This window comes from Bactrocera dorsalis, chromosome 5 (assembly GCF_023373825.1).
Source record: "Bactrocera dorsalis isolate Fly_Bdor chromosome 5, ASM2337382v1, whole genome shotgun sequence".
In the NCBI taxonomy this organism is placed as follows: domain Eukaryota; kingdom Metazoa; phylum Arthropoda; class Insecta; order Diptera; family Tephritidae; genus Bactrocera; species Bactrocera dorsalis.
In genome coordinates, this window is record NC_064307.1 from 3,041,171 (window position 1) to 3,057,415 (window position 16,245).

Sequence of the window (16,245 nt, forward strand, 5' to 3'; positions counted from 1 at the left end):
CCAATTATCGCATCTAAAGTTTCAGTATTTTGAACCTAACTCTAAATTTTGAGATATTTAGCTTGTCCTGACGTTGATTTTTGATTTGCAACTTCCTTTTTGGAAGTTTTATTAATTATATCAACGTTTTTCAGTAAACACTTATATCGAAGCTTCCTTGGATATTCTGTCGGAATACCATACCTATCCTTCTGGAGATGGAACCTTGACCATAAGACAACGGCTTGCGTGTTGGAAAACCTTGGTTGCTCTGCTTTCAATGTAACATATATTTTATTCTTTTCAAAGCCAGAATAGACAAAATGAAGAATTGTCTTCTTATACATATATAAAAATTACGTGTCACGTTGTTTGTCCACGATGAACTCCTAAACTACTGAATCGATTTTTGTAAAATTGAGCACACTGTGTCCAGTTCGAACCAACTTAGAAGATAGGATAGTAAAAATAATTCATAAATAAAAAAGGGAAAGCTCTATTAAATAGAGGTTCTATTAAGCGGGCATCTCCATTAACTATGCAGTTTGGCCGGTCCCACAATTTGTCGATGTTTATTAAGTACACTCTATTAACTGAACAGAAAGCAACCTTAAATTCGTTATTTTTTCCAATCAAATTCATTTGTATTAATATATTCAAAATTAAATCTCAAGTACAATCCCTTGGATTCTTATACCGACAAAAACGTGTTCGCCTTTATTCGTAAATTTCCACTGTATTGAATAGTTTATTTTATGAATAATTCTAGTATAGTAATAGTTCCATATTTCAGGTTTCCCTGGGATGATATTCAGTGGTCAATCTTATATAGCATGTATTTCCCTAATGAAAGAACACCGAGCTCTTCGGCGCAAACAAACTGATGGAATATTATCCATGTGGGGTAGATGGAGTAACATCTGATAGGTTCGAAAAATTATTGTCAAATTAAGCTAATTTAATTGTTTAAGGTGTTATGTCCACTTTCAAGTCAAAATAAAAGTTATCACAAACATCATAAAAGAAGTCGTTTATGGTAAAAAATTATATACTTCATAGCGGAAAATCGACAATATCAATTTAAAAATTTCATGTAAATGTATATTATTATACGAGTATATGTACAAATTAGTTGATTTTTTGAAATTCGCAAGTGGACGTAAACATTTAAACACAAGCTTTCACAGTTTTTCTAAAGTACCATAATTCATTAAGTTTATAGCAATATTTTCTCCCTCTTTTCTCATATTTCGTGAAACAATATTATACACCGAGTGCACTTTAAATCGGTCACGCTAGACTGAATAGACTCTGAGACGAGCGCACTTGCTGAAAAGACTCAGATACGAGTAGATCCATGGAGATGTGAGTGCATTCTCTGAGGGAAAACGCAAAACTGCGGCCATCAAGTAATTTGCATGTCAATTAAATTTATTTCATTTACGCTACAAATGAACTTGACACAATTATTGTGGCCAGACAGCACGCTACCACCGTTCACACAGATGGGCGGTTAGGCAGCCAGCCACCCAGCCACCCAGCCAACTAACCGCAAGCCGCCAACCACGCAAACAACCGCACAACAACTCATATGGGTGCGCTCATAACAGCAGCACTAACAAAGCCAACAACAATATTATGAATACTACTCTGAATGCCCAAGCTATGCACACACACACCTAAAGCGGTGCACCTGTAAGCCATGCCACTTGGCGATCAGGCAATTTCTTGCACATTGGGTGGTCAATTAAATGTTAATGTGTTAAAATGCGCGGATGCGGCAGCAGCACCTACTGTGAGCACACACACAAAAACGTATCTAGATGGGTGCTTAATTGCTTTAGAAAAAGTTGGATTAAAAGCAGTGAGTGTCTTCAACGACTTTATTGTCGACGCTAATGGTGGCGGCATTCAAATTGATTTGGCAAAGTGTTGCACGTAAAATTGAACGACACTAATGAAAATGAAATGCCAGTCCATCGCGCAGAGGTGTTTAAGAATTTCACTTCCATCGCAAATAAATTCATGAATTTATGTTATGACAGCGCTGCGCTGCCTTGGCAGATGCGGTGATGTGATCTGGTGATGATCACATGATCACTATCAACTGCGGCAACTATTGCGACGATTAACATGTTGTGGCAAGCATAAACACTCGAGCGTACTCTTAGCTGGCGGTTGGGTGTGTGCAGAAAATGAAATGCAAATCAATTTGCGCTGGTGTGGCGGTGCGCATGTGAGCGTGTGCGCCGGCGCGCACGTGAATGGCAAACAAATTGATAACAAATTTGGTTTAATAGTTTAGTGGAACGATAGCAGCGGGAAATTTATAGCGAAAGTCCAATTTAGAATATTTACAAAATCCAATATGCATGAGCGAGTCGGGTGTTAATGAGAAATATGCAAAATAGTCAGCGCGACCGGAAAGGCTTGTTGCTAAATGCAAAGCAGGTAAATAAAATGCCCGAATTTATTGGAGCGGATATTGTGTTGATTGAAACTTACCTGGCAGATAAATACCCGAAGTGGTTAAGAGTTTCTCGGGGATTTCGCTGATTGAAGCAGGTGGCACGATTTCACACTCAAATTGATCTGCAATGGAGATAGACAAATTGCATGAGTTGTTATTAACTGTATGGGAGTAAGATGGTGTTGGTTAAAAGTGTATATGTGTTTTATATAAAGGTTTGTATGTATTTTTTCGTCCAATTTTAGTTAATTCTATTCATAAATTATTAAACTAGGCTTAAGACATAGCGAAAAGGAAAATACAAATTATTCAATAATTTGTCATTCTTCATTATTATATATTTACTTTTTAAAGCAAAGTATGAGTAAAATTGAAATTAAAGGGTTTGTAAAATTGTAAAAAGTGAGCCACAATACTTGAGATGAGCTTGTGTCTTTTTTGTTTTTGTACGTTAAAGGGTGTTTTTTGTATATGTGGGAATCGGCGAACCATTGCTTCACATTCCTTCAAAAATGAAGCCAGCCATAATGTTACAGGCATTGGGGAACGCTATGGGGTCATGATTAATAACTTTTTCGTGCCGGATGTGGAGGATGTTGATGTGAACGACATAATTTTAAGCTTTGCAAATTTTAATTTATATTATAATTTCTTCTTTGACCTTAAAATCCTCACCCTCATTGAAGACGAAAAGAAAATAATTTCTTCACCTTTTCAAAGCTATGTTCTATATCGTGAAGTTTTCGTTGGATAACTGTGTTAATATAATAACAGTAAATACATCTTTTTTGCCAAGCCAGTGTTCAGCTTTATGGTGAAAATGTCATAAAAATCGAAAGACTTAAGATACGAACTCCTTGCCCTAACAAAATGCATTACGAATACTTTTGTACATATTGTTTTACAAAACAATTTGTATTTAAAAAAATACAGTTTTGAGATAAGCGCGTTTAAAGATAAAGTGATTGTAATTTCGTTTTGAAGTTTACTGACCTGAAAAATTGATTTTTTTTAAATCCTAACTGGTTTAAACGCTTAAATCTCACTTCTAGTATGGAACATAATATATTTTTAATTCTGATACTTCGCTAGGTTATACCTTAAGAACGATACCCACGAAAATTTTACATCAATATCTCAAATAGCTTTTGAGTTAAATGGTAATCGCTCAGTCCAAGCAGTTCTATCGGTGATAAACAATTATTACTAAATTATTCAAATTCGGTAGAATGATTACTTCGAAAGAAATCATCCGATCACCATCAAATCTTTCCTTCGTTTTTTTGTATACATTGTGACGAAAAAGCGCCCGGAAATTGTAATTAAAATACCTGGATAACTTAAATTAAAAAATATATATTTGGCTAAGTTAGTAGGACTGTTCTTATTTACTATGCCGAACATGAGGACGATCTGTCAACCAGCTTGTTTACAGCAACTCCTTAAATCAGTACACCTCAGTAGTACGTTGCGATTTTTACAATGGATGAAAATATCGAACAAAGAATTTGTTTAAATTTTGGTATTTCTAAACAAATTTCAGGGGCGGAGTTATTGCTAATATTGGAAAAGGTTTACGTTGGTTCAGTTTTATCAAAAACACAAAGACGGTCAAGAGAACGTTGAAAACATGCCTCGTTAACGCTTAATTAACTTTTTTTAAAACAACGCTATTTGGCATTTATTCTACGGTCAGTATAGTCATTGTACGGAGAAGCTCGGAATCACTACAGAAATTTTATCACCTCTGACGGTGGTATGTAACTCAGAGATATTCAATTTTTTCTCCAACTTTTTTACTGTATATTCTGAGAATCACATATTCTTAAAGATTAAGTAGTATCTTTTCAGTTCCAAAAAGTCGAAGGGAACTTAGGCAGAAAGTGGTTGGTGAAAAGAGTATTACACGTATTTAAAACCAAACATCACCAACCTTACAATAATCTACATTTATCTTAATCCCTCCTTAAAGGTGCTATATAAACACAGGTTCAGTTTTTTCCTACGAAAGACTTGAGCATTTACTTATGTCATAGTTGTTGTTGTAGCTTCAGCGAATATTCGAAATAACTGCACGTTTTCTAGTTTTGCTATCTGTTGACTTTTGTCAGATAAATGATTGCAATTTAATTGTGTGCTTTGCGCAATAATTTCTGCATTGCCACACATTTTTTAACTTGAATAATTTCTGTATTTTTGCCAGCGCTGTGACCACATAGCCGCCTGTGGCATGTGTAGGTGTCAAGGTGCATTAATTCATTTAACACATTCGCGACACACACGCACACATGCGCATATGCATATGGGGCACCACCTGCAACAACATTATGGCGACATGCAACAAATGCGCGCTGCCACAATGCACGACACTTCGCCGAAACCGAGTGTGGCACGTACATACACACTAATATGCGAATTTTCAAAGCTAATTTCAGTGGGCAGACTGAACAATTTTCGAACTGGTTGAACTTATTTACAAAATACTTGCAATACAATTTTGCATTAATGCAACATTACATACGTGAGTACATATGTTGCAGTTGTATGTATGTCGATAGGTGTGCAATTTCATATTTATTGCGGGCGTTTGCGCGTTTGTGTGTGTGTGCGCGAGTGTTTGTCTTTCTGGTATTTGGAGCAAATATGTATGTGGCATGAAAGCATTAAACGTTTTTTACATAAAAATATGTAAACACACATACACACACACATGCGTCTAATTGCACGCTTTTTACTTTGTGTGGCACAGCAATCGATCGTTTCCGATTGCTGCCACCAAACAAGATGGAGTAATTAAAAAATGTGAGCGTGCAACCAACGCAATCGCGGCGCGCACCTGCAACCTGCAACAATGCACGCTGCAACTGCGACAACCAAACAATTTACACACACACGCGCATACATACAAATCCATATTCATGTTATGCATGCAACTTCTTGCACTTTTATTGTCGCAGATATGCAATTTAATCCTTGCCATAAAGTGCCCCCACCGAGTAAAGCCCGCTGTGGCAAGCCTCAGGTTGGCGGCGGCGGCCTTCCAAGCGACACGTACAGCGTTGCCAGCTCCCACACTTGAGTGCGCGCGTAAGCAATTCATTTGCCGATATGCCGGTGGCTATGTCTGTTTGTTGCGGTGCTGGTGTCGCACTTCGCCATCAATGCCAAATCGAATTTCAATGCAGGCGCGAAACGCCATTTGCCAAATGTCGTCGACTGAGCGAGTAGCTGTTCATATGTGTGCGCTGCAGGCCTATTCAAAAAGCGGCTATAAACAGTTGGCGCTAAAACTATTACGGCAGGCAGCAACTTAGAGATTATAAACGAAGAGAAGACATTAGTTGCTGGGAAACGTATACAATAACAAAATTTATGGAAATCGCCAAATTTTGTCGAACTGAAACTCAAGGGCTCAATATTATTTCATGAAACTCTCAGATTCCTTCTCGGAATGGAGGGTATTCATTAAGTTAGGATCAGTAGTGCGTAAAGAGGTATTCTATAATATTTGGGTTAAGAGAGGTAAACTTAAAAAATTCACCTTTGTTAATCACGATGACATTGGAAAGTTGAAGACATAGTACTTGAAAGCAGCTGAGTTGCCATCAGGGAGATAGTAGAGGATCTCCACATTTCTTGTAAGCCGACTCAACTTATTTCGGTGAATAATTTGGGTACAGAGTTTATCAGTGCTAGACTCGTACCAAAAAACTTGAATCTTTTGAAAAAATGAAACAGAGGTCACAAATGTGTGATAGCAATGGATCCAATACTGATGAAACGCATCACTCCGGGCGTAGGTTTATGAATATGCTGTTGAAGACGGTCAAAAATCTAACGAAAGGTGCTTTAAAATGAGGCGAAATCTAAAAACACAAAATTCAATGAAGGTATTGAAGGCCATCTCGCTCGAAGCTTATACCAAATGTATGAAAAATTGATGCTTGTGTTGGCTCAGGAGCCTATTTTGAAGTCGATAATTAAGATGCATAATAAAATTGATTTACACATATACTATATATACCATATATATCCTGAGTTTGAATATTGGAAACCTTTAATCCTTTCTTAGTGTTTTAGTTCCATATACGTTTTATTTTTAACCCTTTCGGGACCTTGTGCTGTTTCAATCGCTTTGATCTGTAATTCTCAACTGGTCTATAGCATGTTGATATTACTTTGAACACCCATCATGTCCACAATTGTAGTTCTACATAGTTGTAGGTAAAAATATTATTATAAAAATTTATTAAATTTGTCAATGCGATATTTTTTCAAAAGCTTTTCCTAAATTTTATTTATGGAATTTAATATTCTCACCTTAATGTAGGCTCTTCAAAGGTTTATTAATCTTTTTTTATCAAAAATTTGCGGAAAATTTTGAAATGTTCTGCTATTTCTAAATTTTTAGTAGCGTCTGACGCCACAATTGCGCAAAGCTACTCGGACGATATGTCGATAAATTAAAGAAGCTCTGATAAGTGGGAAATCGGCTTTAATATGAAATTATTATTTAAATTTTCTCTCATTCTTCAAAATATTTGTGAGTCTTTATAGTATCAGCGTTTTAGAAGATAACTTGCAAAGTACATCTCTTCCTGTCTATTAACCCTTTAAAACCAGCTGTACGTAAACTTTTGTTGCAAAGTGTATGCACACTACTTTAGCACATCTAATTCGCTCATAAGCATATGCGCAGCCACACATGCGCCCAGCTCGGCTCAGTAGGTCAGAATGAAAAATGAATAAAGCCTTCTGTCCTATTTCCTTTTGATTATTTTTTGACAAATTTAAAGTATTTACCGTGTGTTTAGCATAAAACTCCACTCCTACGTCACTACCATGGGCACAATCAACACCAACGACTGACACATCACTTCAACCATCGATATTTTCAATATTTTGCCCCCCGTCGCTCTCGTCATTCGTCGCTTGCGCATTGCTGTTTGCCTCGGCTTTTGATCAACTTGTCTTGCCTTGGCGCGCGCAAGTGTATCGGCCACCGTTTGCGGCCATTCAGTCAAGCAGCCAGGCAGCTGTCGCATAATGGCCATTGCCGATTGGCGGTTTCGCGGTTTGCAGCGCTTAAATGTGTGTCTTAAATTTTTTAATGATAGCCAATTCAACTTTTTTGCCAGTAGTTGTGGCATAGTTTTATAATTGTGAACCACTTTATTGATGCCGTGTATACATATGTGTATGTGTGAGAGCGTTTGAAAAGCGAAATGAATTCCGCGTGTGGGCGAAATTAGTGGTGACTTCGGTATGCGCAGGCGTAACGGTTTCCGTTGTAAATCGCCACATCGTTTAAGTTTCGCTTTTGTTGAGAATGCTGTTGTTGTGGTTTTGCTTTTGTGCATATTTTCGATTGAAAAATATGTTTAGACTCCGTCTATATTACTGACGAAATTGTTTTTATGCTCCTGGACAATAGAGTTGAGTGTACGCTCTCCACAAAAGTTTTAATCAAATTTTGTCGTAAATAAGTTGGTTTATTAAACCGGGAAGTAAGGCTATGAGAAATGTGACTGAGGTTGTAGGCATTTTTTGTGCGCTTGTATGCAGGTATTATATCCACCAACAACTCAAAAGAATTTTTTTCGTGATTATTTAGACGACATTTACACTGCAAAATAACTTAAAAAATCGAAATCCTAAAAAATCTTAAGAGTTCGTTCATTTTGTTTCGAAAACAGCATTTTCGACATATTGTACTGCTTTACTATCAAAAGGATATAAATTTTGTTTAAGAATAGCGAAAATTATGTGACGTGCACGGAGAACATGTGTAGACCGAACCAAAAACAAAATTGGTTTGTAAAATTCCATCTTTTGATCTATAGGAGCCGTCCTGAGAGTACTTTTAAAGCCAATGTGGGTAAAATTAAGTCGTTAGTCGAAATGGATGCACCAGCTCAAACCACTTCGAAGGCCGATAGTCATCAATCAAAGGTTATCTTTATGGTAAGATTTTTAAGGGACCGTTTATTTTTAGCTTTTACCCAACAATATCACAATTAATTCGGAAGTGTATTGTAAACAGCTGGACAAATTGAGTGATGCACTCAAAATGTGAATCTCCACCCACCATATTCTCCAGACTTGCAATTTCGGACTATTACTTGCTCCGGTCTCTGCAAATTTTTTGGAATGGGAGAACCTTCACCTCAACTCTGAACATCAAAAACTACTTGGACATGTTTTTTGCCTGCATGGATCAAAAATGTTATGAGCGTGGAAAAAATATCTTGCTCAAAAGATGGTAAAAGGTATTGGATTAAAATGGAGAATAAATAAATAAATCCATAAAATATTTTAGATAATAAAAAATCGTCTTAAAATTACAACCCAATCAGTTTGAAACTTATATAATATTATGCTCATATTTCTACTGCCCTTTTAGGTGTGCGTCAAAAGAAGGCAACCACAACTCTTTCCAGGTTCGAAGCGACTTTTGGTGTTACAAAAACCTGTTCTATGACAGAAATTTCCACTGAGCTTGCCTGTTGCAATCATTTTACCTCCTATACTTAATTCTGTAATGCTTTTTAGTAAATATCTTAAGTAGCATCATCATCCCACTCTTCATGTGGTTTCCAGATTACACTTGGGTCTAACTCTTGCCTTTGGCATATAATTTTGCTCCTCTAACAAAGCAAACGATTTTATATGACGAAAGTCCGATGTATTTGAGAATTATGTCATAGAAGTATATGAATATGAAAATTATTAATTTAAGTTAAAATTAATAGATTTTAGATTGCGATTAATATGCATTACCAAAGCAAATAAATATACTTAACATCTTTGTCTAGACAAAAGCATGTAATTTTAACGCCGTCCAGAACACCGCAAGCCTTTCAACTACGCCGACTGTCGATTAAACTAATCATTAGACAAGCGGGGCAAATTAAAAATGTTGCACCTGCCTAAACAGATCGTGCGCGACACCGCATGCATGCAACACAGTCATTTAATAAAGTAAACATGGCAAAATTTTAGCAAACAAATAAGTGGTCTAGTACATAAATATGCTATTAAGCTTTGTATGTTCGTATGTACTCGCCTGTATGTGTGTATCTTAGATTTGCAGTTGATTGCAACGAGCGCAGCAACAACGCCTCGCCACTTATCTCGAGTCAAATGTAAAAATTTGGCCGAAAATTTGGACTAACTGACGCGTGGCTAAGGCGTACTCTTGGAAGCATGAACAAACACACCCATATACATAATAAATGTATGATGTTGCATGAATGTGTGTAAAAAATAAGACAGTAGCAGCAACAAGTGCAATATTTGTATTCAAAACACAGCAGCGAAAAACGATATAGAACGGCTGACATATATGTATACCTACATATATACATGTATGTGCATGTGCGCTTACAAGCAAGCTCAGCGAATTAATTTGTTCGCTTTGGGCATTTAATTGAATATTGGAAAATTAAAGTTGTTAAAAGCTTTTGGCGTTTGTGCTGAAAATTTTGCACGGAAAATAAATACAAAATATGAAACGATCAACTAACACACACACAAACATGTTTACAAACGTAAATATTCGTTCGATACCGTTGGTTTGCATTTCGCATTTTCTACAAACAAACAGTTGCACATTCGCAGCGCCACAGCGCGAAGTTGCGTTCATAACAGCAGCAAGGATAATAACAATAATAATCATAGTGTTTGGCAAATGATAATAGTAATATTGATAATCGCGTGCTGTTGCCGCATTGTGCCAAAATAAATATGCTAAATAAAAGCGCCACCCCCCACAAGTTGCCGCCGGTGCTCGGTGTCTGAATAGACGCTGTTGTTGTATGTGTAAGCAATATATAAATAACTGCAGTATTGTTGTAATGCAAAGAAAATAAAATCAGCAAACATTCGATATCAGCGGAAAATTTGTTAAACAACGCAAACTAGCCAAAACAAGCCAATCGTCTGCACTTAATCATTTCGCGCATAGCGGCGTGCTTGCAGAGTTGCCATGTTGCAACAATTGTACTTACATGACATTGTGTGTGCAGGAAATATTTTTGGAAAAATTTAAAGATTTATCGAGGTAATTAGACTTTGTATCGGAAAAGTAATGCGTGGACTGTAGTCTACATTTAGGCGTCGTAGAGTTGAAATATTTGAAAATGATTAGTGAGTGTGAGATTGAAAAATATTTTTATACACTAACACTATAAATATAAATTTTCTCTTCAATACCGCCATTTGTGAGTTTCTCGGGCTCAACTTTACGCAAATTAGTGAACCATTTGAGAAGTGCTCTTCATTTGATGAACGAATGAATAATGGTATGTAAGTAAAATGAGCTTTAGCTTGGTAGAGAAATCATTTAAGAAAATAAAACAAAACTTTCTTTGTGTGTATAGAATCATCAGAGGTCCCAAATGTTTTCGAGCTTTACTAATATTTCGTTGAAATTTCCATTATTCTGTAAGATAATGTTAGATTACATAGCTGAATACACAGGATTGCATTATGGCAAGCTTAGCCCTAAATAGGAAGAGGAGAAAGCTGGTTCTTGTACGATTGACTTTGGACTAGAAGGATTTTGCGATGAACTTAATTATGATGTCCTAGAGCCACAAGACTACGTTTGCCAAAAGTTTCTTTACAATAGTACAAGGTGTATTTTGCCTTCTTGCCGATACTAGACTTCCAAAAAAGCTTCCTATCTACGATAGGCCTTCTCCGCAGGTTGAAAGTGAACGTCGCGCTTCCGAGGCAGTGGAACCTACGGCATTTTATATCTTTTAGCGCTTAAAAGTAGCTCACTTTTACTTGAGTTTTTCAGCTATCCACTTTGCCACAATGCTGAGGTACCACTGAGTTAGCTCATACACGGTACTCGGGCACTTTCCTTTGACATCGTGGATCAAATTCCAATTCCAACCTTTCTAAAACAAAACATTAACTTAAATATTCAGATATGGTAACCCTGTTACAAAATAGTGCCACCGCATTGCGCCGCAACACCAGTCATCGATACCTTTTCGAGAAAATATTGCCAATTGCAGTTGTTTCTCCTCAAACGGTTGTTGCATTGCGCCGTTATTTTTAGCAATCGCTGCATTCGGCAGCAGACAGCAATGTTGTTTTGTTATGGCGTTTATTTTTTATTTTTGTTTGCTGTTGTTGTTGTAGTTTTTGTTTATCGCTGCATTGTGGCGCTGCACAGATTTATTGACTGTTAATAAAATTAATGCGCTGATTTGGTGCTCTGCAGCGCTTTTATGCGCTTTTCGTGCCACACAAATGCCGACGCAGCGTTTCGGGCGATATTTGGATGAACGACGAGTGCGAGTCAGGCGCACAACGTATTCCCGATAGAGATAGGCCCGCTAAGTGGTAAAGGGAGGCATGCCGCGGTTATTAAGCTGATGATGGTGGCGGCGCTGACGTCGCTGGTGTCGGGCTTAGTTGGTGGCGGTTGTTGTTGTTAGCGCGATGCGCGTCTGGTGATAGGTACAAAATGACTGGGCAATGTGTCGGGGCGATTTGTTTGCCTTGCAAGCGAAGCGAAACAAAAACAAATGCGAAAGCAAAACATGGGCGTTGAAAAAGCGAGCAAACGAACAAAGAACCGACCTGCTCAAAAGTGAATATTATTATGAGCGAAGACAACAACAGCAATACAAATTATGATAACAATAATTGTAAGCGCCGGGTCATTTGAGCACAAGCAAAAAAAAACAAAAGCAAACTGTGGCGCATGAGGACGGTCGCTTGGTTGTTCGGGTGGAATATGGAAGAGGTGTGGAGGAGTGAGTGGTGAAAATGCGGCGCGGAAATTATGTGAGAGTCTGTGGCGTTGGTTTATGCGCGTATTTATTTATTTATTTTGCTTTTCATAGTCAAAACATTGTTTTTGTTCTTTTTATTTATTCATTACTTCCTTAAGTGCTTTCTTCCCCATTTTGATTATCGGAAGTTTAATGCCAAAATGTTTTCCCTTTCACTTATTAATCACTGTAAATACTGTAAATGGCCGGTGCGTACAATATTATTTATTTATTTTTGGAAAATTTTTATATAAGAAATCTTTTTATATAATTTTATGTTTTTTACAAATAATTAAAGCGTAGAAAAACCTAGTTTGGCTATATCTGGAGGTTGTTTAGCACGGATGCATTTTTGAGAGCAACAATAAGTTTATTTCCAATTTTGTCGTAAGGGCTATGATATAGAGAGTTATTTTAGACATGTATCATCAAAGAAGAGGTTATCGAAATTACTTAATACTGTGACTTCCTAAAAAATCAAAGGATGTAGAATTAACAGAATTCCTTCAGTGCTTCAATTCTTTGCTCAACTCTGTTTGAAGCTTTAAAAAAAAACGAAAGAATCAGCCCAGTTCCAAACTTTGAAACATAACTGAAACAATCAACCCGAAAATTTGGTACTGGTTGAGGAGAATGTCACCGGTTTATATGGTTGGTGGTGCCGTGGTTTTAGTCCATAAATAGGTTCCTCTGGATGACTTAATTATCCTTGTTTGCACAAATTATTCCAATAACAACGTGAAACAACATATGTTGCTTAGGGTCGATCTCAGCAGCATGGTGAGCTTAAGGTATATTTATATCTAACAATAGTTCATGCCAAATTTCGTGAATATTCTTTGTAACGAATGAAAACTTTCAGGATGGTGGTTCAAAAAACTAAGGACGGTAGGGTATAATACATTGGGTATACCAAAGTTTAGAATGTTGCCTACATTTAGGCACATTGCCTATATTTGACAAATAAGCAACAATAACTCAAAAACAGAGGAACGGTTGTGTATAATAATTTGTATATGCCGGAAAACTGTTTGAAATGTTGCCTACATTTAGGCTAATTGTTATAAGGCATGAGAAAGCCAAAGAAATATAAAACATATATATAAAGAGAGGTGTTAAGTAAGCTGCATTATATACAATTTTTGCTTCAAAGTCGCACTTTCTCGAACAGTATGTAAAAGGCAGCAAATGTATGCCAAGTGGCAACTCTGTAAACAACAATATATAATAAATATTATTGAGTGCATTGGTAAAAAGCATCAGCACTACACTTACTTACTATTTCACTTTATTTACCGTTATTATAGCTTTGTTTTGCAACTGCAACAAACAATGACACTCCAACAATATCGCAAACTTTTCCTTTCATATTCACTGTGGCAAGCGGCAAGTAGTATAGTACGTATGCAAAACAATTGATTGAAAAATTGCCAAAGCAATCAATCAATCATGTTTTGTTTTACGACCAACAAATAAATACTTCACCTTGCGCTTGTCGCAATGGCACAGGAAAGCGTCTGGTGCGCATGCTCACCTGCTCAACTGTTGAGCGAACAAACAAAGACAACGAGTGCAACGCCTTCTATGCAACAAATGAAAAGGAAGGGCGTCTATTGCCGCCAGCGACAAGACTGGTACGCGGGCAACATAAATACACCAGTTAAATAGGGAGTTTAGATGGGTGAGGTGTGTGTGAGAGATGTACAGATATGCAACTGAAGCATGCAGCTAATAAAGAAGAGAGCCGGGAAAATACAAATATATTTATTTGTTTTGTTAAAATTGTAATTTTCACCGCTTTTAAAAATGATTTGTTTATAGAAACATGTAATTTTAGAACTGTTTCTCTAACCCGGCTAATTTTCTCACTCTCCCCATTTCATGCATATTCATCGTTAGTGATTTTTTTTAAATTTTTCTTGCAACCAAGCATCGAATTTATGGCTTTGGGAGTCATAATTTATGAAACCTTCCCCTCAAAAGTCACTCATACGCCAGCTTGCACCGCGAAAGGTGGCGTACTCGCCTGCGCCTGCAACTACGTAAGCCATGCAAATTGCATAATGTGCAACTCTGGTGCATTTAAAACTGTACTTATGCAGGTTTCAAATAAAATCTACAACAACACCATGTTTCCTCGGCTTGTTGTCTGCCACAGTCGTTCGCCACAAATATTAGTGAAATTAAATGACGACAAATGAATAAATTGTTGCAGCAATGACAAGCAACAATGTCGGGCAAAAAATATGCTGGCGTGCCATGTCTCACAAGTACAGCAACAACATGGCTCGCTGCAGCATGTGCGCGCCGAGCAAGGTAAGCAATGTTACAACAATGATAAAAACGTCAAAAAAGAATTGCTGGCGCTAACAAGCGTAAAATTGTAGTACAAAAGCGGAAATGAAGACATTGGCTTATTGAACCATTTTATAAGCATACTTGTGTATGTGTATGTGATACATATTTCACATATGTGAAAGACAGTTATATTATAATTCCTTTCGAAAAAACGTTTGCTTGTAAAACTAGATTCGTAAGCCATCCTTTGTTAAAATGCGGAAGCTCGTCAAAAAAATACCCTATTATACTCTGATTCGATTTAGCCGTATATCTCTGCCTGTATATACTTGAACGAGTCCCTTTCTCTCTCAGGTATCATCCAAGACAGTCTTCGACATGTTACAGGTCGAACTTCTAAAGAACATAGCCGACATACAAACCGATTTATCAAAATCAAGTCCTTATATGGAAAACTTGTTTGTCAATGAAGAGTATTATAGTATTAAAATTAAAATTATTAATTAATTATTAATTAAAAAATGATTAAAATTAGACATTGGTCTAGGCACCGCACACATTTAGGGGAAAACGCATATCGCTGGACAAAATTATGGTATATTTGGTACTTTTAGATTGATATGTTCCGGTGTGAAAATAAGCGAAATCAACCACGCCCACTCCTCAAATAACACATTCGACAAATTCGATCTATTTCTTTCACTTTCCAGTATGCAAATCAAGCACCAATGAATGTATCGGGATACAACTACAATGCGCTTAAAGTCGGCCACCATAAGACCAAAAATTTTCGAAATCTAACCATAACTGTTCAAACATTCAGATACCGAGTATGTGGGCTCCAGTTCCTACGGCGAACATTTTATCGAAAATCCCGATAAATCTGTAAGATATATTTTTAAAACTCGGAACTAGTCCTTTGCTGATAACAGTATCAAATAGATCAAAAATGGGTTAAATAGGATGAAGGCTTGTCTTAACCGCCATATGCCTAATACAAAGAGTTTCGAACTTCCAGTTCACTTTACGACGCATAAATTAGCAAACATGTAAGTTATCCCAGCAAAACCGAGGGAGTGTGTTATTTTACTAATACAAATGTATCCTTGTGCCTAATGTGAATAAAATTGGATGAAAATTTGTACGAGCTCTTATATAATTAATATCACTTTTCGAACATTCGGCTCACTTTGCTTCATATATATTGGTAATGATAAATGCAGCTTAATGAAGCTCAAAGGTCATATCATTTGTATATGGCATGTTAATAGTATATGGTATTACTAAAAATTTATAAAATCGGTTCAAAACACTCCTTGTATCCCAAATACCTAATATACAATATTCAAATCTCATATACATGCATGAATTATCACCACTCCCTTATAATATTTAGTAAGTAATTATTTTCTTTTTTAAACAAAATATGTGGCTCAGTGTCTGAGTTAAATATTTATAAAATCTCTAGCTTTGTTTCTTACAAGTTCCAAGAGTATAAAATGTTCGGTTACAGCCTTTCTTTAGTCTTTATATTCAATCTTCACCAGTAAAGGTGTGACCTTAGTAAAATGTTTTTAAAAGTATAATTGAATACATCTATGTTTTAAAAATTTTTGAAACTTTGTCTCACTTCTCTGCGCGCCGAAATGTAGGCAACACTTATTATAAATATAGTATTATATATGGATACTGTCGTATTCAAAT

General features: G+C 36.6%; 1 protein-coding gene across 10 annotated transcripts in view; it reads right to left on the reverse strand.

Moving 5' to 3' along the window:
- Positions 1-2,011: 2,011 nt before the first annotated feature.
- The window catches only part of LOC109579989 (uncharacterized), a 109,139-nt gene continuing 94,905 nt past the window's right edge, over positions 2,012-16,245 (reverse strand). For 6 of the 10 annotated variants that reach the window (XM_049456999.1, XM_049456997.1, XM_049456996.1 and 3 more), the window contains one exon: positions 2,021-2,571. In XM_049456999.1, the coding sequence (XP_049312956.1) occupies positions 2,450-2,571 (122 nt within the window). In that variant the 3' untranslated portion in view covers positions 2,021-2,449. Of the gene's footprint in view, positions 2,572-16,245 lie in introns of all 10 variants that reach the window. The other 4 variants (XM_049456994.1, XM_049457002.1, XM_049457001.1 and 1 more) reach the window with 4 other exon arrangements.